The following is a 24,544-nucleotide window of genomic DNA, read 5'->3' as shown; positions in this document are numbered from 1 at the left end:
TTCTATTTATGGTGTAGAGCCCTCTGACCGATACGGATAAGGATGACAGACAAGGATAACATAAACTCGCTTACTTGAAATGGACCTGAAAGTGTGCCTTGGTCTAACGTACGGTATACCAAAATAAGGGGGCAAAACACTCAGGTAGGGGAAGCATTTTATTGAACACAGACTGTTACTGGGTAAGCTTGACAAAGGCCTGGGCCATCTCAATCTGCGGATTGGGTACGTAACGTGCAAAACAGGAGGACTTCCATCTACCCAACTTTTTGATAACATGGACCGGGACCCCTTGGCGGGAGGCCGTTGAAGCTGCCCCGATGCGAAACGAATGTCCTGAGTAGTGCGCAGGATTGAGGTGAAGGATGCCCAGGAGTATCCTGACATGCTCCATGAACTGGGCTGCGTTGAGAGGTTTTGAGTGAAAGGGTAGAAGTGGGCCAGTCCCTGGTTGATCGGCCAAAAGGGTCAACAAGCGGGAGAGGACAGTAACCGGACACCAGCGGTTGTAGGTCTTATAGAAATGTATGTCCGTCCCTGGGCCAAGCTGCTGTGTCTTGGAAACCGCTAAGTGCAAGATGAAGTGGTCCTCGAACCTGACTAGATGGTGCTTGCACAGCATACGTGCCGAGGGGCTACTGCAGGTAAACTCGCCTGGCCGCAGGAAGCCGTAGAAGGCCAGATGTATGGCTGCTTGCAGGACGACACTGACATGGAGACCAAAAGGTGAAGAGGCCAAAATGTCTGACATGTCCCTGAACACTTCGCCTGTGATAGGCAGCCGTTTGACGCTGGAAACTGGCCGACGTTTCTGAATGCCGCGCATGAGAGCCCGGACGGCGTGAAAGGTAAATAAGGAGGGCTTGGTAGGGTCCTGGAGGGACGTGAAGTGTTGTACCCCGGCCAAGTACAAGCGGATTGTGTTGAAGGATAATGCCAAGTCCGAATGGCAGTAGGAAAGGAAGGCAAGGACTTGTTTGACCCGGGAGGACTCTGTATTGTGAGATGATGTGAAGCGACTAAAGGCCCTCCAGGCCGACTGATAGGCCTTGCGGGTATTGTCTGAGAGGGAGTGATCGATGAGTTGCGTTGCTGCTGACAAGTGTGGGGCTAATCCAAGATCAGTTGAGACCAGTCCGGGATAGCTGCTGATGTTGGTTCGGCTCCGGGTACCTGATCAAAAAATGAAACAAAGTTAAAGCGGGAGAGAGCATCCGCCGCCTGATTAAATTTGCCGGGAACAAAGGAACAATGAAGGTTGAACTGAAACAATAATGAGAGCTGGGTCAGTCGCCGCAGGAAGGACATAATCTGTAGAGACCTGGACCTGCCTTTATTAACAATCTCCGCAGTGGCCAGGTTATCTGTAGAAAAGACCACCGTCTGGCCCGACCAGCTGCGGCCCCAGGTGTGTGCAGCGGCTACAATGGGATATAGCTCAAACAGGGAGGACGTCTCAGTGAAGCCAGGAATAGCCAGTATCTGTGGAGGCCAGGGGGCTGCGAGCCAGAGGTTGCCAAAGATCGCCGCAAAGCCCGTGGAGGCCGCCGCGTCGGTCACCACCCGAGGTGAAAGGGCGGACACGGAGGGGACGAACAGGGACACTCCGTTCCAAGAAGATAAGAATTCCTCCCACATGGCTAGGTCTGCCATAGCCGCGGAATCCAGGCTGAGTACTTGCTCCGGGTCCTGAGAGTGGGATAACAAGGCTAACAGGCGTGACACGAACGAGCGCCCCTGGGGGATGATGCGCATAGCAAAATTAAGCATACCAAGAAGGGACTGAAGTTGTCTCTTGGTACAAGTTCTGGCATGAGTGAAGTCCCTCAGGACCGTCCTGATGCGGGTCAGTTTATCCGGGGGAAGGCTGGCCTGCATAGTGTTGGTGTCTAGGCTGACCCCGAGGAAGGTGATAGCCTGCGACGGACCCTCCACCTTGTGCTCGGCGATGGGGACATTAAGATTATTGAAGACTACCCTCAACTTACCCAGATCTCGTGGAGGAGAGCCGGGTGGCTCTATCAGCAGGAAGTCATCCAGATAATGAATGACTTCCTGACACTGGGCTACGTGTAACAAGATCCAAGCAAGAGCCTGCGCGAAGGTGTCGAAGAGCCAAGGACTACTTTTGGACCCGAACGTGAGTTTAGTGGCAAAGTAGTACCGCTGCCTCCACTTGATTCCATGCCAGCACCAGAGGGACGGATGGATGGGAAGAAGTTTAAAAGCGTTTGAGATGTCGGCCTTGGAAAGCCAGGTACCTGTGCCTGTTTTAAGAATGGCCTGGATGGCCATGTCTACCGATGCATATTTAAGGGAGAATTCCTCAGAGGGAATAAGAGAATTGAGGCTGGGAACCGTGGAGGAATGAGGCGCTGACAAATCATAAACCAATCTGAGTTTATTAGAGAACTTGCCCTTGACAAGCCCAATAGGGCTGACTCGCCAGGTGCTGAAAGGGGGCTGTTCAAAAGGGCCGATGACAAAGTCCTGATCTAGCTCAGATTGCAGCAGTTGGTCGATGGCTTGTTCATCCGTGGCTGCTGACCGTAGGTTCTGGCATTCATGCGTGAAGTGAGGGAGAGAGACAAGTCCAGTGTGAAAACCTTCTGTGAAGCCCTGGACGAGGAAGGTGGACAGTGAGGGGGTAGGGTGACTGGAAAGGTAGACACTAAGCCATGCGACATTGAGCCGGCTCAGTCAGGACCTTTTGAGCTGCTTGACCTCACACATGAGCCGGGGGTGAGCTCTATGGCACTGGGTGCACACATGGAGCAGCCTACACTGACTGAAGTTACACGACCCGCTGTTGTAGTTGTTGCAGATCGGAGCACCGCCCATGGTCTTAACTGGGCGCCCTAGCTTATCGGTCTGTGGCGGGCGAGCTGGTGCTTGCAGGCCCTGAGCGGTACCCGAGGTAGATGGACCGTCGAAGGGAGAGGCTGCCACTGAGGTAGCGCACCAGGCCGCAGTATGTGTTGCTGACTGGCATATTGCACACAGAGGGGACCGTAGCCCCGCGAAGTGGCGGCAAAACAGTTCGGTGTCCATGGTGCTCCAGTCCGTAGGGGTCTGGAACTGGGAGAGCCTGGCAGCTGCTCTAGCGGAGAAGGAGCGGTGATAGTCATAGAATGAAAACCCGCCGTACTTGTACCCCAGGTCAACTACCACATGGAGGTACTGATCTAGCTCCTCCCTTCTGCCAGGGGAGGCTGAGCAAATGATGTCCCTCATCATGCCGAAGGCCAGGGAAAACTCGGTGATAGAGAGTTTCCTGTCTAGTCTGGGATCCTTGGCCTTGAGGACCACTGATACGTCCCCCCAAGTATACGCCTTATTCTCTGCCAGCTCGTGAATCGAGATCAGAAGAGAAGCCAAATTGACGTCCTTGCCCTCTAATATGTCTTTTCTGATGTTTGCTGACACCAAATGAGATGGGTACACTATTGGTGCACCTCCGGAGATACCTGCGGGAAGACTAACAACTGGCTGGGATGCTGGCACTGGCGGAGAAACAGAGGGGTGGGTCTCGAGGAGGGCCACTCGGCCCTGTAGATCAGACATCGAGGTTGTGAGGGACGACACCAGGGTGTGGAGCTGCGAGATAGAGGAGGCGATGGAGCCCAATGAGGCCTGCTGAGCCGAAGCCTCCACCACCGCGGGGGGAGGAAACAGGAGCCGGAAAAGCTCTGCCTTTCTGGCTGTTGCTGGAAAGGGGACGCCCCTGCGTCTCAGCTCGGCTGTCAGCCTGGGAATGGTCCATGCTCTGAAGGCCCTTTGACTGCCATTTTCTGAAACGGATGGGGACAATGGAGCCGTGAGGTCCTCGCTGTCAGCCTGGGACATGGTAACAGAACGTGGGTCTGATGAGGCTACGCCCTCTGATCCAGGTTTTCTCCTAATACGGACCTACAAGGGGTGACATGGATTATAACTGGTTGGAGACTCCTACAGAAATACCTGTTTTAAGGAAGGATGCTTTGCTGAAGGGCGTTTTCCCCCTAGATGATTTATGCTTACCGAAGGAGGCACCGTCCGACCAGGTGCAGGCTGGACCTACTGAACTCGACTGACCTGAGGAGATGAAGGTGAAGTTTTTTGTTTGAGACTCGCACCTGATGAAGGCTAGCTAACAGTGGAGGTGAGACTTCAGACATGAGATGAAAATGACACCAATGAAAGAAACAGATGAAATTTCTCTTCTCTTCCCCCCTACCCCCTTTATTATATATATATTTCCCCCCTCTTTTTTTTTTTTTTTCGTGAAATGAGGCTGACGAGCAAGGGCCCCCCGATAGGAATCCAACATTGAAGAATCAACTGGACTAGAAGCGGGAAGCGATACGTGACCGTGAAATGAGTAAATCTGCCATGACAGAGATCCGAATCGCCATGCCACAGACTTGCGACCGAGCACGAAACGGAAACTGGAGCATGTACTGAAATGAGGCCAATCCTGGGGCACGCCGGGACGAATTGGATCGTAAATGTGATTTATTCGTACCGGAACGTGATAGGTGAAATGAAATGAAACCCATGACAAAGACTGGAATCAGAAGACGAGCCCATGCACCTAACAGATGAATCCTGTCTTTGGAGCATGTACTGAAATGAGGCGTAGCAGCTGGGCACACCGGGACGAATCGGTGCATCCAATAAATGCAACAAGATTCGAATCGGAGCGTAATAAGTGACAGAAATGATATCCCATGACAGAGACAGGAATCAACGACTGGACTGATGGTAGCAACAAAGAATCCGTCTCTGGCGCATGTACTGAAATGAGGCGTAGCAGCTGGGCACACCAGAATGAATCGGTGCATAACAATATGCGACAGGATTCGAATTGGAGTGTAATAAGTGACAGAAATGATGTCCCATGACAGAGACAGGATTCAAGGACTGATCTGTAGGTTTACAAGAGAATCCGTCTCTGGAGCATGTACCGAAATGAGGCGTAGCAGCTGGGCGCACCAGGACGAATCGGTGCATAGAGGAATGCGACAAGACTCGATTTGGAGCGTAATAAGTGACAGAAATGGTATGCCATGACAAAGACAAGAATCGGGGACCGTGCGTGATCCTGCGAGTGATTCAGTCTCTGGAGCATGTACAGAAATGAGGCCGAACCCTGGGGCACTTCAAAGCGAATCGGTGCACCGGAGGTGCAACAGGATTCGCGCCGGAGCGCGACTAGTGACAGAAATGATTTTGAAACAGTAGAAATGACTGGGACTGAAATGAATGAAACGAGATGAAAATGAGACACATAACACAATTGCATGAATGAAGAGACATATATTCGAACTGGAGTAGACCAAGCGAAACGTGCGGACTGTTTGCCTTGTCGTAACAAGCAGTCGGCTGTGAGTCGAACGATTCGACCGCTACAAATGAAATGCTCGGGCAGTCGAACGATTTCGACTGCCGTACCTGCGAATGAATCGCCTGACGTGGCGTAATCGAACGTGTCGAACGATGATAACGACTACATCGAAAGTAGAACATAGTGACATGCGTATGAGGCCACCGAAACATTCGATATGAAAGGACCGAGCGGCTCGTGAGTATAAGCATGATGACGGTACATCAAAAACATAATGAAAAGAGGGTGCCGAAGCCCTACCTGCGACAGCCGGCCCGAGGCGTAGCGACGAATTCGACGGGTACAATGACACTCCGACGGCGAAACCTACGGATGCTGATGGACGAGACGGTTTTGTCAAAAAATTGGAGACGAATAACGCGGGAGCTGACGAACGGCTCACTGCGTCTGGTCTGGATAGTCGGCCCTTGATATCTGACGTATCAGGTATCGCGCACTGAACCCGACGAGGAAGGATGGGCGAACGGCTGCTTATATACCACCGGGCTCCACCCATAATTTCAGGCCACCATACTGGCCTTTCTATATATATACATATATACAAACAAACAAACACATAGGTGTGTTTGAGCTTTGGGGTGCACAACCTAATGCAATAGGCTGCGCACACCTATTCATTTGTGGACATTTTATGGTAACACAACCTGGTCACATTGCTCTAATCTTTTTATATGGACTATAAACCGAAGGACCTATGAATAAATGGTTGCGGAACGAATCGTTTGAGTTTCCATTACTTCTTATGGGGAAATTTTGCTTTGATATACAAGTGCTTTGGATTACAAGCATGTTTCCGGAAACTAATTATGCTCGCAATCCAAGGTTTTACTGTACTTGAATAGCGCCCTCTGGGGGAATGGAAGAGGGTAAAAGTAAAGTGTGTTTTTTTTTTGTTTTTTTTGCATTGGCTGCCCAGTTGAATGGAGATGTGACAATTATGGGGTGACCTGGATACATCCCTAAGCCGCTGCGGGTTCCAGAGAGTGAGGAGACTTGGGCCAGTTAAAATGTTCGGGATTGACTTGAAGAAAAGGTGGCAACCCTAATGGGACGCCTTACAAAGGGTCACTCTGTCTCCATCAGGGAGGAAGGGGGTGGCAGGAAGAGGTTGCCTGACCTGCACTTTTATGCGGGAGGAGGACTATGGAGTACAGCTGCCATAAAGTGCCCACATGGGCTTGGAGTGGCCCTGATTTCGAGGGATGGTCCCTGATTAGGAGCAATGTCCCCTCTGTCCCTCAATGCTCCTCATTTGTCCCTCATTTTGCTCTGATCCATATAGTTGTATATAAAATGCACTTTTTATCTTTCCAAAAGTGTTCCCCAGCGCTAAACCTTTCATCCACATTCTAAATTGCTGCAATTGTTAATTTCAAAAGCCAATATAAAGGAATATTAGTGGTAAAAAAGCCACTTGTGGATTTTATTAACCTGGTAATGTCCACTTTAAGGGGTGTGGCAGGGGGCGTGTCCTATGCCTACATATGTTTGCTAGTAGGTGTCCCTCATTCCCATCTGGAAATGTTGGGAGGTGTGCTGTCACCTCCTCCTTCTTTATAGAAGGTGCTAGAAAAAGAGGAGGAGAGGTGGAGCTGTCTGGAGTATTTTGAGGAGCCTTGACCAATCCCCAACTTGGATTGGCAGGGGGCAGGCCTCCTTAAATACCCAGGGTCAGCCCAGCTGGGGAGGAGTTGCCGGGTGGAAGAGCTGGAGTGAGAGAGTGTGGAGGCCGTCGGGGCTCACAGGGAGCTCCCCGGTCTGGGGGGGGGGGGGTGACCTTGGGTCGGGGCTCGGATGCATCCAGGAGAAGTGAAGAGATCCTGGGAGAAAGGCACATGAGAGAGCAAGGATAGGACAGCAGGAGAGAACACTGCTAAGAGTCTCCATGCAGGCTGGCTGGCAGGGCCTGAAGAAAGCTATCTGGGATCAGTAGCTGGGAAGAGGACAGCTAGCACCAAGAACTTTCTATTTGCTACACTTTAGGGGCCCCGAGGTCCCTGCCTGCAAAAGGCAATTCACTGAGGCCTGACTGAGTTAGTGTCAGGCCTAGCCATGTGGTGCTAGTCTGGAGGAGTAATGGTCTGCAGCAAGGGAAGTGCTGGAGGAGCAGTTGCCGGGACAAGGTCATCCAGAGCCCAGGGCAAACATGCCACACTGCACCCCCCGCCCCCAAGGTGTATGAACATTATGCATCATCAAAAATCCCCCCCCCCCAAAAAAAAACTGAGCACTAATCTTTTTCACCCCCCCTAAGCATAAATTTCCCCTCCTCCCAGTGCAAATCTGTTCCCCTGCTGAAATCCCCCCTCCCAGCACAAATCTTACCCCCCCAAATCCCCCCCCCCCCAATTCAAGTGCCCCCCCCCAAAAAAATCACTCCTCCTAGCACAAATTATCTACCCCTAAGATTACCCCTCCCAATAACCCCACTGAAAATCCCCCCTTCCAGCACAAAGTGCCCCAATCATCCTTCCCAACACAAATCTTCTCCCCCCCATTCCTTCTCCCCCTAAATTTTAGCATACCCCCCAAATTTCCCCTCCTAGAACAATACTTACGCCCTGCTCCCCCCCAAATCCCCCTTTCCAACACAAATCCCCTCCCCCTATTTCCTTGTGGTCCCCCCCCCATCGCCCATGATACCACAGTGCCCAGGGCAGCCGTCCCTCCTGCCCACCCCTTGTCCCGGCCCCTGTGGAGGAATAAGGGAAAGAGGTCTAAGGCTCGATTCACATCTATGCATGTTGCTTTTGACCGTTTTTGCAGTGCTTTTTGCGGTGCTTGTCGCGTTTTTGGACACGCGTTTTTACCGCGATTTGCCACGTTTTGCGTTTTTTTTTTTTTTTTTTTTTTTCACACTGTGGTTGCTTAGCAACCAGCTATATACAGTGGAAAAAAAAAACGCAAATCGCGGCAAAATCGCTGTAAAAACTCGGTACTAGCGTTTTTGATGCAGGTCCATTGACTTCTATTACATGCAAAACGCTGCATTTTGCATGGAAAAAAAGTCCCCGACCCTTTCCAAAAAACGCAGAGGCACGAAAATGCATTGATGTGAACATGTTCCATAGGAACTCATGTTATAAAAAAAATTCCCTGCTGTAACGATATCACGTCCAGGACAGGAGATGTAACTAGCTGCCATTTTGTGTGGAACGCAGCCATGACAGCGTGGCTACCTTGTAAACTTACAGAAGAATCTGAACTTACCCGCTCCTTGTCTTAGGAATTCCAAAGCTTTTAAAATCTTCAAAAGGAAAGAAAGGCTAGGTCAATAAACAAGGCTCAAGTTGCCTGGCAGGATATTCTGGCCTGTCAGCCTGTCATAAAACTGTCACCCTAGGGTTGCCACCTTTTCTTCAAGTCAAACCCGAACACTTTTGTGGTGCACAGCAATTTTTTGTATAAACTATACATATATTTTGCTACTAAATAACATTTCTAATCATATGAAGTTAATAACAAGAGTCCCCCTTTACATCAGAGTCCACAGAGTTCCCCTTTTACATCTGAACTCGCAGAGTTCCTTTTCACTGTAAGGGGGGGACTCTGCAGACTCTGATATAAGGGAGACCTCTGGGGCTTCTAACATAAGGGATGCACTGGGAACCCTGATTTAAGGTTGAACACTGAGAATTCTGATGTACGAAGAGGACTCTAATGTAAGGGGAAACACTACGGCCGCTGGTGTAAAAGGGAACTCTGATGTAAGGGTGCTCTGAGAACCCTAATTTGCCTTACTGTACTTATTCAAAGGCAAGAGAGAGAAGGGGGGAGACTTCAGTCACAGACAGGGAGGGATGGATGGATGGTGAGCCCACTCACCACTTAGCAGTCAGCACCAGATGGATCTGAGGCTGCTGGACTTCAAATTTCTGGCTCCCACTTTCCTTTTCTGAGGCGCAGCGCCGGGGATTGGAGTGTGGGCAGACACAGAGGGGTAGGGGGTCAAGCCCTCTCTCCTCTCCCATCTGTATGTGTTTGGGGGGGGGGGGGTGGTTTGTTAGAGCTGGCTTTAGGGGCTGTGAAAGAGTGTAACAGACACTCTCAGCTGAGACAACCACTGCCAACAATTCTGCTGAAAAGCCATAGTCCAGTCTAAATAATGTGTCCGGGTTTCAGACAGTCTGAAACCTGGACACAGGAACCCAAACCCGAACTGTCCAGGTGAATCCTGGACAGGTGGCAACCCTATGTCACCCTCTCTCTCCATTCAGAGAACCAACAGGTACCCGTCGTAAATTCCTCATACTACATAGAGTGCAGACAGATTAGTAAAGTTTTGAAACTTCAACATTTTTTATAACTTTCAAAGCAATCATAGCACAGCCATAATATGGATATATTTGGTTTCCTCGGATAATTTCTAACATTTCAAGTCCAAACACCCCTATGTCAGGTCATATGGGAAGCCACTGGGACCCCCTTACTCCTCCTAGGTAACCCTGAAATTGGAAACCTGTCATGTGTGGACTTGTTTTGAAGCAAATATCATGCTGATCACTAAAATGGATATCTGCAGTCTATAAACAGTAGATAGGGCAGAGATATAGATATGTATCATAAAGTGTACCTGGGACAGGGTCATGAGTGTACACACCTCCCAGCAACCAACCCCTAAACAAGATGACCAGACGATTGGTCACTGGTCGCTGTCAACACCCCCTTTGATTTGACAGAAAAGAGGAGAGGCCAAGGCAATGGTCAGTTCTCCTTTTTACCATCCAAGCAGGAAGATCTGCCAAGTTTGAGAACCGATTACCTTCGCTCATCGATCGAACTCTGATCAACCCTCGGACATTAACTGCAAGTATTTTACCTTCTCAATTCTACCTTATTTCTTTGTGGCTGTATATTGTCTTTATTTTTTGAAACATCCTTTTTCTGTAAATGTTTTATTTCGCACCAACCTTGACCTTTTCATAATAAGGGCCGGTTCACACTGCAGGCGAGGCGAGGCGACACCGACTTGCCTCGCCGCGACCTGCCGCGACCTCAGCGGCAACTTGCAGATGACTTCTGTATAGAAGTCAATGCAAGTCGCCCCGAGGTCGCCCGAAAGTAGTACAGGAACCTTTTTTCTGAGTCGGAGCGACTCGAGTCGCTCCTCTCAGAACGGTTCCATTGTACAGAACGGGGGCGACTTGTAAGATAGCGGCGAGGCGAGTCGTGTTCGCCTCGCATCGCCCGCAGTGTGAACCGGCCCTAAATCCTTATGTTGAAAAGTGTTAACCTTGTCTTTAAAGCGGAGGTCCACCCTAAAAGTGGGCCTTCCGCTCATTGGAACCCTCCCCCCCTCCGGCGCCACAATTGGCACCTTTCAGGGGGGAGGGGGGGTGCAGGTACCTGTACAGTACAGGTATCTGCACCCACTTCCGGCGTAGATTCTGCAGAAGGTACGCCCCCTTTCCGCAGAATCTACGCTCCTTTCCGAAAGTCCCCCCGCTGCCTGCTGGGAAACACACACGGATCCCAGAGACAGCGGGGACCATCCTTATTGGGTAGCGCGACTCGCGCATGCGCAGTAGGGAACCGGGAAAAACCACTTCCTGATTCCCACACCCAAGATGGCGGCGGCAGCACCCGAGGGACGATCGAGAGATCGGCTTCGGGTGCCGACATCGCGGGCGCGCTGAGTGTTGGGTAAGTGTCATTATTTTAAAAGTCAGCAGCTTTAGTATTTGTAGCTGCTGGCTTTTAAAAAAAAAATAAAAAAAAACGGACCCTCGGCGGACTCCCGCTTTAAAGCTCTCGATGCAAACTATAAACGAACCTGTCTCTTAAAAGGGCGCTACTGTGGTAGAGTAAGGCGCTGAGCAGACCTGTCTGTGGTGGCAGTGTGTGTGTTGCAGGCGCTTATTCTAAACTTATAATTGGTATTGCTAAAATTACGAGTTCCCCCCGGCTCTGTCTTTTAAACGGGGGGGCGGCAGTTAAAGGGTTAATTGTGTAATTAGCCCAGTGACAATCGCTCTCAGGCTGCCCGCACCTAGATTGTGGTCCCGCAAACTGGAAAATCTTTGTGCTGGGTGCAGCTGAGTGTGGCATTGTTACGTAAGTGACCTCGGGGTGTGAGGATGGCCGGTCCTTTGTCGCCAGTTAGCGGAGAAGGGCAGGGATCTGACACCCGCGTTCGTCACACCTGCATTTCTGCAAAATGAAAAATGCATTAAAAAACGCTTTAGTGTGAATCAAGCCTTAAAGCGGAGGTCCACCCTAAAGTGGACCTTCCGCTCATCGGAACCCTCCCCCCCCCCTCCGGCGCCACAATTGGCACCTTTCAGGGGGGAGGCGGGTGCAGATACCTGTACAGTACAGGTATCTGCACCCACTTCCGGGATAGCTCTCTGCGGAAAGGGGCGTAGATTACACCCCTTTCCGGAAGTGCCCGCCCCTTTCCGCAAGTGCCCCGCTGCCTGCTGGGAAACACACAGATCCCAGAGACAGCGGGGACCGTCCTTATTGCGCCGCGCGGCTCGCGCATGCGCAGTAGGGAACCGGGAAATGAAGCCGAAAGGCTCCACTTCCTGATTCCCATACCCAAGATGGCGGCGGCAGCACCCGAGAGACGATCGAGAGATCGGCTTCGGGTGCCGACATCGCGGGCGCGCTGGACAGGTAAGTGTCACTATTTTAAAAGTCAGCAGCTGCAGTATTTGTAGCTGCTGGCTTTTAAAAAAAAAAAAAAAAAACGCGGAGTCCCGGCGGAGTCCCTCTTTAAGCATGAGTTGTGCTGGAGAGAAGACTGGAGTGTATATACAGGAGTGTATATAGAAGTCCCAAGCAAGTTGCATTGAATCTTTCTGGGCATCCCATAATTTCCTTATCCCCATCCAAGTTCAATAAAATACAGACAAAGCAATGGACTGTTCTATGTCTCTGAGTGCCTGAGAGATGGGTGTGGGGGCTGGGCAGGGTGACCGGTAAAGCCGCCGAGTACGGCCGAAAGCTGCGAAAAGGGCCGAAGGCGGCTAAAAGCCGCCCAGAGCCCAAAAATCACGCGGAAATCGTGGAGGATCGGCGTATAACACGCACCCGCGATTTTCCCCTGATTTTAAGGGGAAAAAAGTGCGTGTTATACGCCGATAAATACGGTACAAATTTCAGTATATACCCCCTATTTTGTAGACGCTATAACGTTTGCGCAAACCAATCAATATACGCTTGTTGGTATTTTTTTTTTTTAACCAAAAATATGTAGCAGAATACATATTGGCCTAAATTTAAGAAGAAATTTAATTTTGTTTTAAATTTTTTTATTAGATATGTTTTAAAGCAGAAATGAGAAAATATCGTTTTGTTTTTTTTTGTTTGTCGCAAAATTGTCGTTTTTTGTTTTTTTTTTGTTTTTATAGCGCAAAAAATTAAAAACAGAAAGCAGAAATTAAAAATAATAAGTTTTTTTATTATTAATTAAAAATAATAATAAAAAACAGAAAGCAGAAATGAAAAAAAAATGTTTATTTTATTTTTTTTGTTTTGTTTTTATAGCACAAAAAATAAAAAACAGAAAGCAGAAATTAAAAATAATACAATTTAAATTATTTTATTATTAATTAAAAATAATAATAAAAAACAGAAAGCAGAAATTAAAAATAATAATTTTTTTTATTATTAATTAAAAATAATAATAAAAAACAGAAAGCAGAAATTAAAAAAAATTGTTTTTTTTTTTTTTTGTTTTGTTTTTATAGCGCAAAAAATAAAAAACAGAAAGCAGAAATTAAAAATAATACAATTTAAATTTTTTTATTATTAATTAAAAATAATAATAAAAAACAGAAAGCAGAAATGAAAAAATATTGTTTATTTTTTTTTGTCGCAAAATTGTCGCTCTTTTTTTGTTTTTATAGCACAAAAAAATAAAACATGGCAGAAGTGATCAAATACCACCAAAAGAAAGCTCTACTGGTGGGAAAAAATGTCATCAATTTTATTTGGGTACAGCTTTGCATGACCGCGCAATTGTCAATGAAAGTTAATGCAGTGCCATACCGCAAAAAAAAATGGCCTGGTCATGAAGGGGGGGGGGGGGGGGGGTGTAAATCTTCCAGAGGTTACGTGGTTATTGGAATACTGCTTCTTCAGAAGGGTGTATGTCAGACTATATATACAAGTTCTTTTAAAATAATTTTCCTGACAGACTCCATGGCAGCCTACGTATGGGTTAATCCCGCCTCTCATACCTCATAGGACTCCACTCCCATAAATCTTTGCTTCTGGTGAGAGACCACGTTCCTTTTTTGTCCTCCTCCTAGGACTAAGGTTTTGTGAAGTTGGATCCAGGCCGGCTGGTTTGTGCACGATCTCAGGATGGCGGTTCTTCTGGAGCCCAATGACCCAGCTATTAGCAGGGTGGGCACAGGCAATTCTGATGCGATGCCATGAAGAGCTTACTAACCAGCCATTGGCTGGCAAGCGGCAATGTGGCCAAACGTCCTTGCTATTAGCAGGAGGCCCCCCCCATTTATGATGCCCCGAATGCACTATGAGCCCTTCAAGCTCCCAGTACCAGGTCGGATCAGGTGATGTGCGGGACTGGTAATGTATGCATATTTTATCCATGTCAGCAGTTTTTGTTTGTTGTACCGTTTTGTCTGTGTCTTCCTGGTTATGGCGCTGGGACGCTCCTGCGTTCCATCTCGCCGCTTCCTGCTTCGTTCTGCGCAGCTGCCGAGTCTCGTTTGAAACCGAGGCTTGGTTTGCACAGGCGCGGTCGGGGCAAGATGGCGGCGGCCGCGCATGCGCGCGGGCGCCGTACGACGGCGCGGTGGGCGTGATGACGTCATCACTCGGCGGCAGATTCAAATAGCTGTCAGAGACAGCTTTCTGATTGGGATGTTTTCAAGCTCTGCTGTGATCCCGGTGCCTGCTCTCTGTCTTCTCAAAGGTATGTCCCCCTCATTCTCATGGTCAGCTGGGACTACTCTGCTTTTCTTTTTCATACTCTGTAAGCACTGTATTTATTTTACTTCCTAGCTGTTTGAGTCTGCCGCTATGGACGTATCACCGCCCCCCAGTGGCCAACCCTTATGCCGCAGGTAGGAATGAATTTTTTCCTTTCATTCTGCCTGTATTGCTTGGGTTTGGATTAGGATGACTTTGTTTTGCATGTTTTTCCTTTCCAGCCCTTCCAGGTCTGAACCTCAGTTATCAGCACACAAGGATTCACATCATCACCATTCCATGTCAGGTTCTAGACTTACCAGGTCACCATCCAGACAACATAAAGAAAGGTCTAGGTCTGAGTCTGGTCGTCATTCTCACCGCCATACCAGCCGCTCAGAGAAAAGAGCCTGCTGGGGATGTAATGCTCAGGTCCCAGAGGGTAAATCCCTCTGCGAGCTATGTTATGGAAGAGCCATGAAGGAAAGAGGAGCTGGGGACCAGCAAGTAGAAGCTCTGGTCAGGAGGGTAGTTCAAGAATCACTGAATAAGACAGATTCTGATCATCCGTTTATCCCTCCTTCCGGTATGGCTCTAGCCACTGATGTCTCGGATTCAGAGGTTCCCGGTCCGTCTCGTCATAATCCCTCTGTTTCCGGCTCTTCTGACAGTGAAGCTGAAAGTTTGGAACCTGGTGCCGGTTTTGACTTTTCCTTAGTTCCGCAGTTGGTCAGGGCGGTCAAAGAGACGTTGAGATGGGAAGATCCTGTAGAAGCTCCCTCTAAACAGAGGAAATATTTTAAGCATCTCAAAAAGGAGCGCCCAAACTTTCCCCTCTTGGGTGAACTTGGTGAAATTATTATAGACGAGTGGAGTAATGTTCAGAGAAAAAACTCCCTGTTTTCGAAAATTTCAAAAATGTACCCATTTAAGAGCGATGAAGTGAAACATTTAGAGTCGGCCCTTCTTATTGATGCAGCCTTGATGAGGCTAGTGAGACATGTTACACTTCCTCTGGAAGATACTGTGTCCTTCAGGGATGGCCTGGAAAGAAAGATTGATACGGACTTGAAACGTATTTATATAACAGCAGGTATGGCTTGTAAACCAGCCTTAGCTCTGGCAGCGTTATCAAAAGCTATGGAGGCCTGGACGGATGAAGTCAGTGCAACCCTGGGCAGTATGTCCGAAGAATTGGTCAGGAGATCACCTTTACATGAGATGAGACTCGCTTCGGTCTTTCTGGGGGAGGCGTCCCTTGATATTATTCGCCTTGTAGCACGTGTTATGCTCTCCTCTGTTACGGCTAAACGTGCACTATGGCTTCGTCCCTGGGTTGCTGATCCTGCCTCCAAACAGGCATGGTGCAGAATTCCCTTTGAGGGATCTTCCCTTTTTGGGAATAAATTGGATTCTGCCATTTCACGCGCTACAGGTGGTAAGTCGGGGTTTCTACCCCAGGATCGCCGCCTCCTGGGTCAGAGGAGATCTCAATATAGACCGGATCCAGATCGCGCTAGAGATGCCCGTCGCTACAGGCCTGGTCGTGAATTTAGAAAAAATTGGAGGAGAAATCAGCCCTCTGGCCAGAAGGCCTCAAAGTCAGCCACATCTGGAGGACGGGAGCCTTCCAAGTCTTTTTGATATAGAGCCTGTCCAGGCGGAGCGGGTTGGGGCCCGGTTACTCCTTTTCCAGCACGTCTGGGCAGCCTCAGTCAAAGACTATTGGACAATCAAAACAGTGTCAACAGGCCATTCCTGGGTGTTCAGCAGCCCACCCATACACCGATTTGTTCCGACGGTTCTGCCACATTCAGAAGAAAAGAGACAAATTCTCCTTTCTTATACAGATTCCCTGTTGGCCCAAGGAGCCGCCGTTCGGGTTCCATCAGAGGAAAGGTTCAAAGGCATTTACTCCCCCCTTTTCATGGTCCTCAAGAAGAGTGGTTCCTGGAGGCCGGTCATTGATCTAACACACCTGAACACATTTATAAAGAAAGAAAAGTTCAAGATGGAGACATTGCTAACAATACGCCAGACGATCCAACCAGGCGATTGGCTTATCTCCATAGACCTGAAAGACGCTTACTTTCATGTTCCGATCGCAAGGGAGTTTCAGAAGTATCTCCGCTTTGCAGTGGGCCAAATGCACCTTCAGTTTACATGTCTCCCATTCGGGCTTACAACATCACCTCGAGTATTTTCCAAGCTCTTACTGGCCATTGTAGCTCTAATCCGGGTCAAAGGGATTCTTTTGCACCATTACTTGGACGATCTGCTCTTACTCTCTCAAAACAGAGACCATCTTTTGACACATCGGGACCAGGTCATTTCTACCCTCACAGAGTTCGGGTGGCTACTGAACAAGGAGAAAAGTCATCTAATTCCAACCCAGTCCTTAACGTTTCTTGGGGCCCGATTCAACACAGTAAAGAGTACAATCTCCTTACCTCTAGAGAAGATTCCGGTGATTCGCGACAGAATCTATCTTGCAATGTCATCTCCCCTTCTCAGGGCCTCACAGTGTATGATGATAATAGGTACCATGGTGGCCACAGCTCCAATGGTGAAGTGGGCGCAATGGAGAATGCGTCACTTTCAGAGGGGCTTTCTCCAGCAGTGGGATCCGAACTCCGGAGATCATCTGGTTCGGATAACCCCTTCAATGAGGGAGAGTCTTCCTTGGTGGTTACAGCAGAAGAATCTTCTGAATTGCCATTCAATAGCCCCGGTCTCCTGGATAACGGTGACAACGGATGCCAGCAACAGAGGTTGGGGTGCTCTATGCCTGTCGGAAGTAGCCCAGGGCACGTGGGACTTCCCGTCCCAGAAGGTAGTCTCAAATGTGCTGGAACTTCGGGCCGCCTTCCGTGCCTTACAGGCCTTTCTCCATCTGACATCAGGAGCCTCAGTCCTTCTAAGGATGGACAATACGACGGCTGTTTCTTACATCAAAAGACAAGGGGGCACCCGCAGTCTTTCCTTACTGAGGGAAGTGAAGCCAATCATGGCTTGGGCCCAGTCAAATCTGTTGAATCTATCGGCAGTCTATCTTCCGGGAATTCAAAATGTCCAGGCGGACTTTCTATCAAGATTTTCTCTGGACAACAACGAGTGGTCTCTCCACATCGAGGTGTTCAACTGGGTTCTGTCTCTGGGGGTTCTACCAGAGGTGGACCTGTTTGCCTCCCCGTGCAACTTCAAGCTGGAGAAGTATTACACGAGATGTCGTTGTCCCCAGGCATTCGGAGTGGATGCATTGACGGACCAGTGGAGGTTCCACAAGGCTTATGCCTTTCCCCCGGTTCCAGTCATTCTCCGGTTTCTGTCCAGGCTCAGGTGGGAAGAAGTCGATGTAGTAGCAGTTGTTCCATACTGGCCCAACAGACCATGGTTCCCTCTCTTATTACAACTCAGCTACCGAGATCCAGTTCTGCTCCCTCTCAGGCCGGACCTCTTGTAACAGGGAACAATCTATCACCCTTGCCCATCTCAGCTTCATCTGATGGCTTGGTTTTTGAAAGGGAAAGGTTGGAGGCATTAGGCTGTCCTGATACAGCCATCTCTACTCTACTAAATGCCAGAAGACCAGGTACCAACAAAGTTTATCAGAGGATTTGGGCAAAATTTGCGGACTACGTGTCTACATTCAACGGTTCATGTAGAGATCCGAAGATACTAGATGTTATCGGTTTTCTTCAGAAGGGTCTAGACTTGTCACTATCTGTAAGTTCCTTGCGGGTCCAGGTCTCTGCGATCTCTGCATTTTCAAGTGTGTCCTGGGCCAAGCATCCTCTCACTAGGCAGTTTTTCAGAGGAGCAAGTAGACTCAGACCTCAGAGAAAACCGAGGTTTCCAAAATGGGATCTTCCTTTCGTCCTGGATTTTTTCTCAGAAATGCATATGGGTCAAGCATCTATTAAAGATCTCTCTCTTAAGACTGCCTTCCTCGTGGCCATAACATCGGCCAAAAGGGTCTCTGAGATTAGTTCCCTAGGCTGCAAGGAGCCATTTCTCACCTTTTTCCCAGATCGGGCAGTCCTGATTCCTATGTTAGGTTCAAATCCGAAAGTAACAACTATTTTTCACGAAAATCAGGAAATTGTCCTTCCAATCTTCCAGGCAGATGAAGACTCCAATATTCATCCTCTGGACGTCGGAGAAGTCTTAAAGCAATACCTGGAAGCCACAGCTCCTTTCCGGAATTCCGACCACTTATTCATCTACTTTTATGGGAAGAACAGAGGTCTACGTGCTTCTTCAAGAACTATAGCGTCTTGGATTGTCCAAGCTATCCAAAGGGCATATAAGGCTAAGGGTCTGGCTCCCCCGGAAGCGGTTACTGCTCATTCTACCAGGAGTGTTTCTACATCATGGGCAGCTTCCCGTCACGTTTCCCCGGAAGTGATCTGTAAAGCGGCCTCTTGGTCGTCAATTAATACTTTTATGACACACTATTGTGTGGAGCCGGCTTCCTTATCCTCAGTTAATTTTGGTGTGAATGTTTTATCTGTTGACGGTGCCAATTAAACCTTCTTTTCTTTATCCAGCAATTGCCCACCCGGGTGTGTATGGCTAGTCATTTCCCATACGTAGGCTGCCATGGAGTCTGTCAGGAAAATGGAAAATTTATATCAAATACTTACCGTAATTTTCCTTTCCTGATGGACTCCATGGCAGCAGGAGTTCCCTCCCATTTGCTGGAGTTGGCTAAGTTACGGAACGTGGTCTCTGACCAGAAGCAAAGATTTTTGGGAGTGGAGTCCTATGAGGTAGGAGAGGCGGGGTTAACCCATACGTAGGCTGCCATGGAGTCCATCAGGAAAGGAAAATTACAGTAAGTATTTGATATAAATTTTCCATTTTGTATGCTATGAGGAGGCCGAAACGCGTTAGCCTCTACCGTATACATGTAGCCAATAAAGGATTTTCTCTGCAAGAGCACTCCGTGTTGCCGGTGTTCTGCCGTATAGTGTCTGGCCATGAAATAGTGTCCGCCCCGTACTGTGCATGCGCAGTACGGAGCAGACGAAGCTGAAAATTTCCGAAGCTGAACGGCGCCTGCGCCGTGAGTGGAGGTGGTAGCCCCACCATCCAAGCGGACATAGGGTTGTGAGTATTAAAGGGCCCCTCGCGGGCGAGCTTCGCTCGCCACGCTTCGGGCTCGGCCTCGCTGCGCTCGGCTCTTTTTTATTCCTACTCTATGTCCACTTGGATAGTGGGGATAGAACCTGGACTCACGGCGCAGGCGCCGTTCATCTTCGGCAATTTTCGGAATCTGTGTTGCTGTGTACTGCGCATGCGCAGTACACAGCGGACACTATTCGATGGAGGACGTTATTAGACAAGACACCGGCTTTCACGTGATCAGCTGGATTGGAGTCTCCCTCTAGTGGTGGCCAGTGGTAGTGCGGGCTGTGAAAGTGTATAAGCTCCCCATCATTCCCTCTACCCAAGTCGAGGACCACACCCCGGTAAGCTTGCCACCATGGGCGTACGTTTTATTTGACAGAAGCTTATGGGAAATAGTTATCAGTCATCAGCAGCTCACAATGCACTGCCCACCGGCGCATTCCAGATTTTCTGGTTTTGCTATAAATGTGAGCAGGAGGGAGGAGAGCAGCGCCAGAGGGGCGACATTGTGTAGGTGAGTTGGGTATTGTAGATGAGATTCTCTTCTATTCTATACAACTGATTTATATTATATTATATGATGATGTATTGTAGCTGTGTAAGGATTTCTAGGAATTACGTTTCTAGGAATTGTCGAATTTTCCGCAGAAAATTGTCGCTCTTTTTGAGCATCTGTCCGATCGCACTGGGACTTCTCTTTTATCCTCTAAATAGTAAAAATGTAACTTTTTAAGGGTGCTTTCTCTAGTGGGGGCGCAACCCAAAGACACAGAAAATGTTTCGAGGGAAAACGTGGGAACGCCGCACTTTTATTCAAACATACCTGTCTGCGTGTCGCATCTCATCATTGTGATTAGAGTCAGATCAGCATTAACACTAAAAGAAAAAGATAAAAAAAAATAAGCAAAAATGTCATATCAGTGCATCCTATCAATGCGTTGTATCAGTGCGTTGTGTTAATGAGTTGTATCACAGCATTGTATTATGTGTTGTGTGCATTGTGTCAATGCATGGTATCAGTGTATCATTTCAGCACATAGTATTAGTGCATTGTGTCAGTGTGTTGTGTTAGTATTTTGTATCAGTCTGTAGTATTAGTGCATTGTGTCAGTGTGTTGTGTCAGTGCATTGTATCAGTCTATAGTATTGGTGACTTGTATCAGTCTGTAGTATTAGTGCATTGTGTCAGTGCGTTGTATTAGTCTATAGTATTAGTGCATTGTGTCAGTGCGTTGTGTTAGTATTTTGTATCAGTCTGTAGTATTAGTGCATTGTATCAGTCTATAGTATTGGTGAATTGTATCAGTCTGTAGTATTAGTGCATTGTATCAGTCTATAGTATTGGTGAATTGTATCAGTCTGTAGTATTAGTGCATTGTGTCAGTGTGTTGTATCATTCTGTAGTATTAATACATTGTGTCACTTGGCCAAAAACCAAAACCCAAACTGACAATTTTAATTTTTTTTAACATTTAAAAAAATATATATTAATGCGGCTAGCGTTTTTGCATTGAAGTCAATGGGATGCGATTTTAAATTGCAGTTAATAGGGGGTGTATTTGCATTGAAGTCAACGGGATACAATTCAATGGGTCACGATTTTGCATTGTAACCAATAGGGGGGCGTTTTAGCATTGAAGTCAATGGGACGCAATTTTGCATTGCAGTCAAAAGGGGGCGTTTTTCATTGAAGTCAATGGGACGCGGTTTTGCATTAAAGTCAATGGGGCGTGATTTTGCATTGCAGTCAATACGGGGCGTTTTTTGCACGGAAGTTAATGGGACACGATTTGCATTGTAATCAACAGGGGGCATTTCTGCACTGAAGTCAATGGGATGCAATTTTGCATTGCAGTCGAAAAAGGGCGTTTTTGCTTTTGAAGTCAACAGGGCACAATTTTGCCAGTAACCCTATTTTCATCTGCTAATTTTCAGCAGCCAATAAATCGTGGATCACTAATTGTATCAGCACATAGTATCAGTGCGTTGTATCAATATGTGGTATCCATATAATGCATTGTATCAGTGCGTCATATCAGCACATGATCAGTGTGTTGTATCAAAGTGTTGCATCTGTGCATTGTGTTGATGCGTTGTAATGATTGCAAGACTGGAAAGAATTAGATGATTTTTTTTTCTTGTAGCTTGGACGAATCTCGTGGTTTCCGCCCTCCACAGATTAGCGCCAACCTCTACCACCACTCTGCCAAGTGCCAGCCACATCCCTCCGCACCATGTACACCACCAGGACGGAGAAGGGAGGCGGCGAGGCCGCAGTGGTGGACCTCCGCAGTGACGCCGTGAGCAAGCCGTGCGCCGAGATGAGAAGAGCGATGGCCGAGGCGGAAGTCGGGGACGACTTCTTTGGAGAAGATCCCACCGTGAACGGTGAGCGAATAAAACATTAATTACCGCCCGCCCCCGAGGAGTCAATATTAAAAAAAAATGTCATCAATTCAAATGTACTGAACTTTATTATTTCATGAGAGCGGCATGGCGGCCAATTCATAAGAGCCGAGAGAAAGCCAAGCGTATGATTGGATGGTGTGTCCACATGTGTGAGTGAGCATGCGCAGTCACAATCCAAAAGCCAATCTAGCTGATTGGTCACCAATGTTCAATGTGTACAGCGCTCTCCTGCTGATGAGTTCCCATATAGCAAGGCCCGGGGTCTACAAACTTATCAGTATAAGGGCCAGATTGTGGATTTTACAAATATTCACATGGTGGAAAATTCCAGTTTATTATACAAATCTCCCCTTACATTCATCAAAACCCATCAGAGTCCCCCCCTTAGATCCAGGAGGGCCCATCAGAGTCCCCGCTTAGAGCTAAGAGAGCCCAGCAAAATTCCACCATAGATCCATGACAACCCATCAGGGTCCCCCCTTAGATCTAATAAGGCCCATCAAGTTACCCCCTTAGATCCAGGAGGACCCATCAGATACCCACTTAGATTTAAAAGAGCCTTTTAGAACTCCCCCTTAGAATCAGGACCCCCCGAGTTCTCCCTTAGATCCAAGAGGGCCCATCAGAGTCCCCCTATTAGGTTCAGGAGGGCCCATCAGAGTCCCCCCTTAGATCTGAAAAAACCCATCAGAGTCCCCCCTTAGGTCCAGGAGGACCCATCAGAGTCCCCCGTAGATCTAAAATAGCCTGTCAGAATGCCCCCTTAAGTCCAGGAGGGCCCATCAGGGTTCAGGAGATATTATACATTTTATTTCTTTCAGAGATTCAGCGCCACGCTGCCCAACTGTTCAAAACACAGGACGCTCTCTTCGTGTCCAGTGGCACAATGGGGAATCTGATTGCAGGTAAGTGTCCCTATCTTTGGGTATCCATGATTGAGGTCTTTTCAGAAGTAGTAGGCATGTAGAAAGTTCATGGTGGAGGTATCTCCAGAAGTAGTAGAAATGTCAAAAGTCCATGGTGGAGGTCTCTAGAAGTAGTGGAAATGTGGAAAGTTCATGGTTGAGGTCTCTAGAAGTAGTAGGAGTGTGGACCATTCATGGTGGAGGTCTCTCCAGAAGTAGTAGGAGTGAGGAAAGTTCATGGTGGAGGTCTCTCCAGAAGCAGTAGGCATGTGGAAAGTCCATGGTGGAGGTTTCTCCAGAAGTAGAAGGAGTGTGGAAAGTCCATGGTGGAGGTCTCCCCAGAAGTAGAAGGAGTGTGGAAAGTCCATGGTGGAGGTCTCCCCAGAAGTAGGAGTGTGGAAAGTCCATGGTGGAGGTTTCTCCAGAAGTAGTAGGAGTGTGGAAAGTCCATGGTGGAGGTCTCCCCAGAAGTAGGAGTGTGGAAAGTCCATGGTGGAGGTTTCTCCAGAAGTAGTAGGAGTGTGGAAAGTCCATGGTGGAGGTCTCTCCAGAAGTAGAAGGAGTGTGGAAAGTCCATGGTGGAGGTCTCTCCAGAAGTAGAAGGAGTGTGGAAAGTCCATGGTGGAGGTCTCTCCAGAAGTAGAAGGAGTGTGGAAAGTCCATGGTGGAGGTCTCTCCAGAAGTAGAAGGAGTGTGGAAAGTCCATGGTGGAGGTCTCTCCAGAAGTAGAAGGAGTGTGGAAAGTCCATGAAGGTTTCTCCAGAATCAGTAGGCATGTGGAAAGTCCATGGTGGAGGTCTCCCCAGAAGTAGAAGGAGTGTGGAAAGTCCATGGTGGAGGTCTCCCCAGAAGTAGAAGGAGTGTGGAAAGTCCATGGTGGAGGTCTCTCCAGAAGTAGAAGGAGTGTGGAAAGTCCATGGAGGTTTCTCCAGAATCAGTAGGCATGTGGAAAGTCCATGGTGGAGGTCTCCCCAGAAGTAGTAGGAGTGTCTAAAGGGAGGGTGGACATAGGCCTTCTGGCTTGGTTCGCCCTCTCTTTGGGGGTCTCCCTTCGGGGGAGCCCCTACCCTAATACCTGGGTGGGTCTGTTTCGGCAGACCTTCCGGAGAAAGGCGGTCGTCCGGCTTCAGCTGGATGGGCCATATATTGGTACCTCAGTCCCCGTCCGGAGTCTAACACCCCGGGGGATCAGGGTAAGGTCCTTCCTTGTGGAGGACAGCAGACACCCGTAGCCCGTTTTTGTGTTCACTCTTTATGTGTGTGCACTTTTTTTGGCACCGGCTGGAAGTTTTTGGGTGTGTTTTGCACGCCATAGGCTAAAAAAAAAAAAGAGGAGTGTCTAAAGTCCATGGTGGAGGTCTCTCCAGAAGTAGTAGGAGTGTGGAAAGTCCATGGTGGAGGTCTCTCCAGCAGTAGTAAGTGTGGAAAGTCCATGGTGGAGGTCTCTCCAGAAGTAGTAGGAGTGAGGAAAGTCCATGGTGGAGGTCTCTCCAGAAGTAGTAGGAGTGAGGAAAGTCCATGGTGGAGGTCTCTCCAGAAGTAGTAGGAGTGTGGAAAGTCCATGGTGGAGGTCTCTCCAGAAGTAGTAGGAGTGTGGAAAGTCCATGGTGGAGGTCTCTCCAGAAGTAGTAGGAGTGAGGAAAGTCCATGGTGGAGGTCTATCCAGAAGTAGTAGGAGTGCAGAAAGTCCATTGTTTTCTAATGGCTGAGAATTTGATGGTGGGTGAAGGGATTGTTATGCAGCATGGTGTATGTGGCCATAAGTGGATTATCCATCCAAGACCCCCAAACCTTGAGAAGCATATGAGCCCAGCCCCCATATTTG

At 48.4% G+C, this 24,544-nt stretch overlaps 1 protein-coding gene across 4 annotated transcripts in view; it reads left to right on the top strand.

Annotated features, from left to right (window-relative positions):
- The window catches only part of LOC143935059 (uncharacterized), an 80,002-nt gene that overhangs the window by 34,937 nt on the left and 20,521 nt on the right, over window positions 1-24,544 (top strand). The window contains exons 1-3 of one of the 4 annotated variants that reach the window (XM_077458662.1): window positions 19,422-19,919; window positions 21,550-21,793; window positions 22,636-22,719. The exons of 2 other annotated variants lie outside the window; for them this stretch is intronic. In XM_077458662.1, coding sequence (XP_077314788.1) covers window positions 21,640-21,793; window positions 22,636-22,719 — 238 coding nt within the window. In that variant the 5' untranslated portion in view covers window positions 19,422-19,919; window positions 21,550-21,639. Of the gene's footprint in view, window positions 1-19,415; window positions 19,920-21,549; window positions 21,794-22,635; window positions 22,720-24,544 lie in introns of those variants that run through there. One more of the 4 variants, XM_077458663.1, reaches the window with a different exon arrangement.

The sequence above is a fragment of the Lithobates pipiens genome, unplaced genomic scaffold (assembly GCF_037356315.1).
Source record: "Lithobates pipiens isolate NorthernLeopardFrog02 unplaced genomic scaffold, aLitPip1_a1.2 Scaffold_28, whole genome shotgun sequence".
Lineage (NCBI taxonomy): Eukaryota > Metazoa > Chordata > Amphibia > Anura > Ranidae > Lithobates > Lithobates pipiens.
Note: the sequence above shows the minus strand (reverse complement) of the source record. Positions and strands in the feature narration are given on the sequence as shown.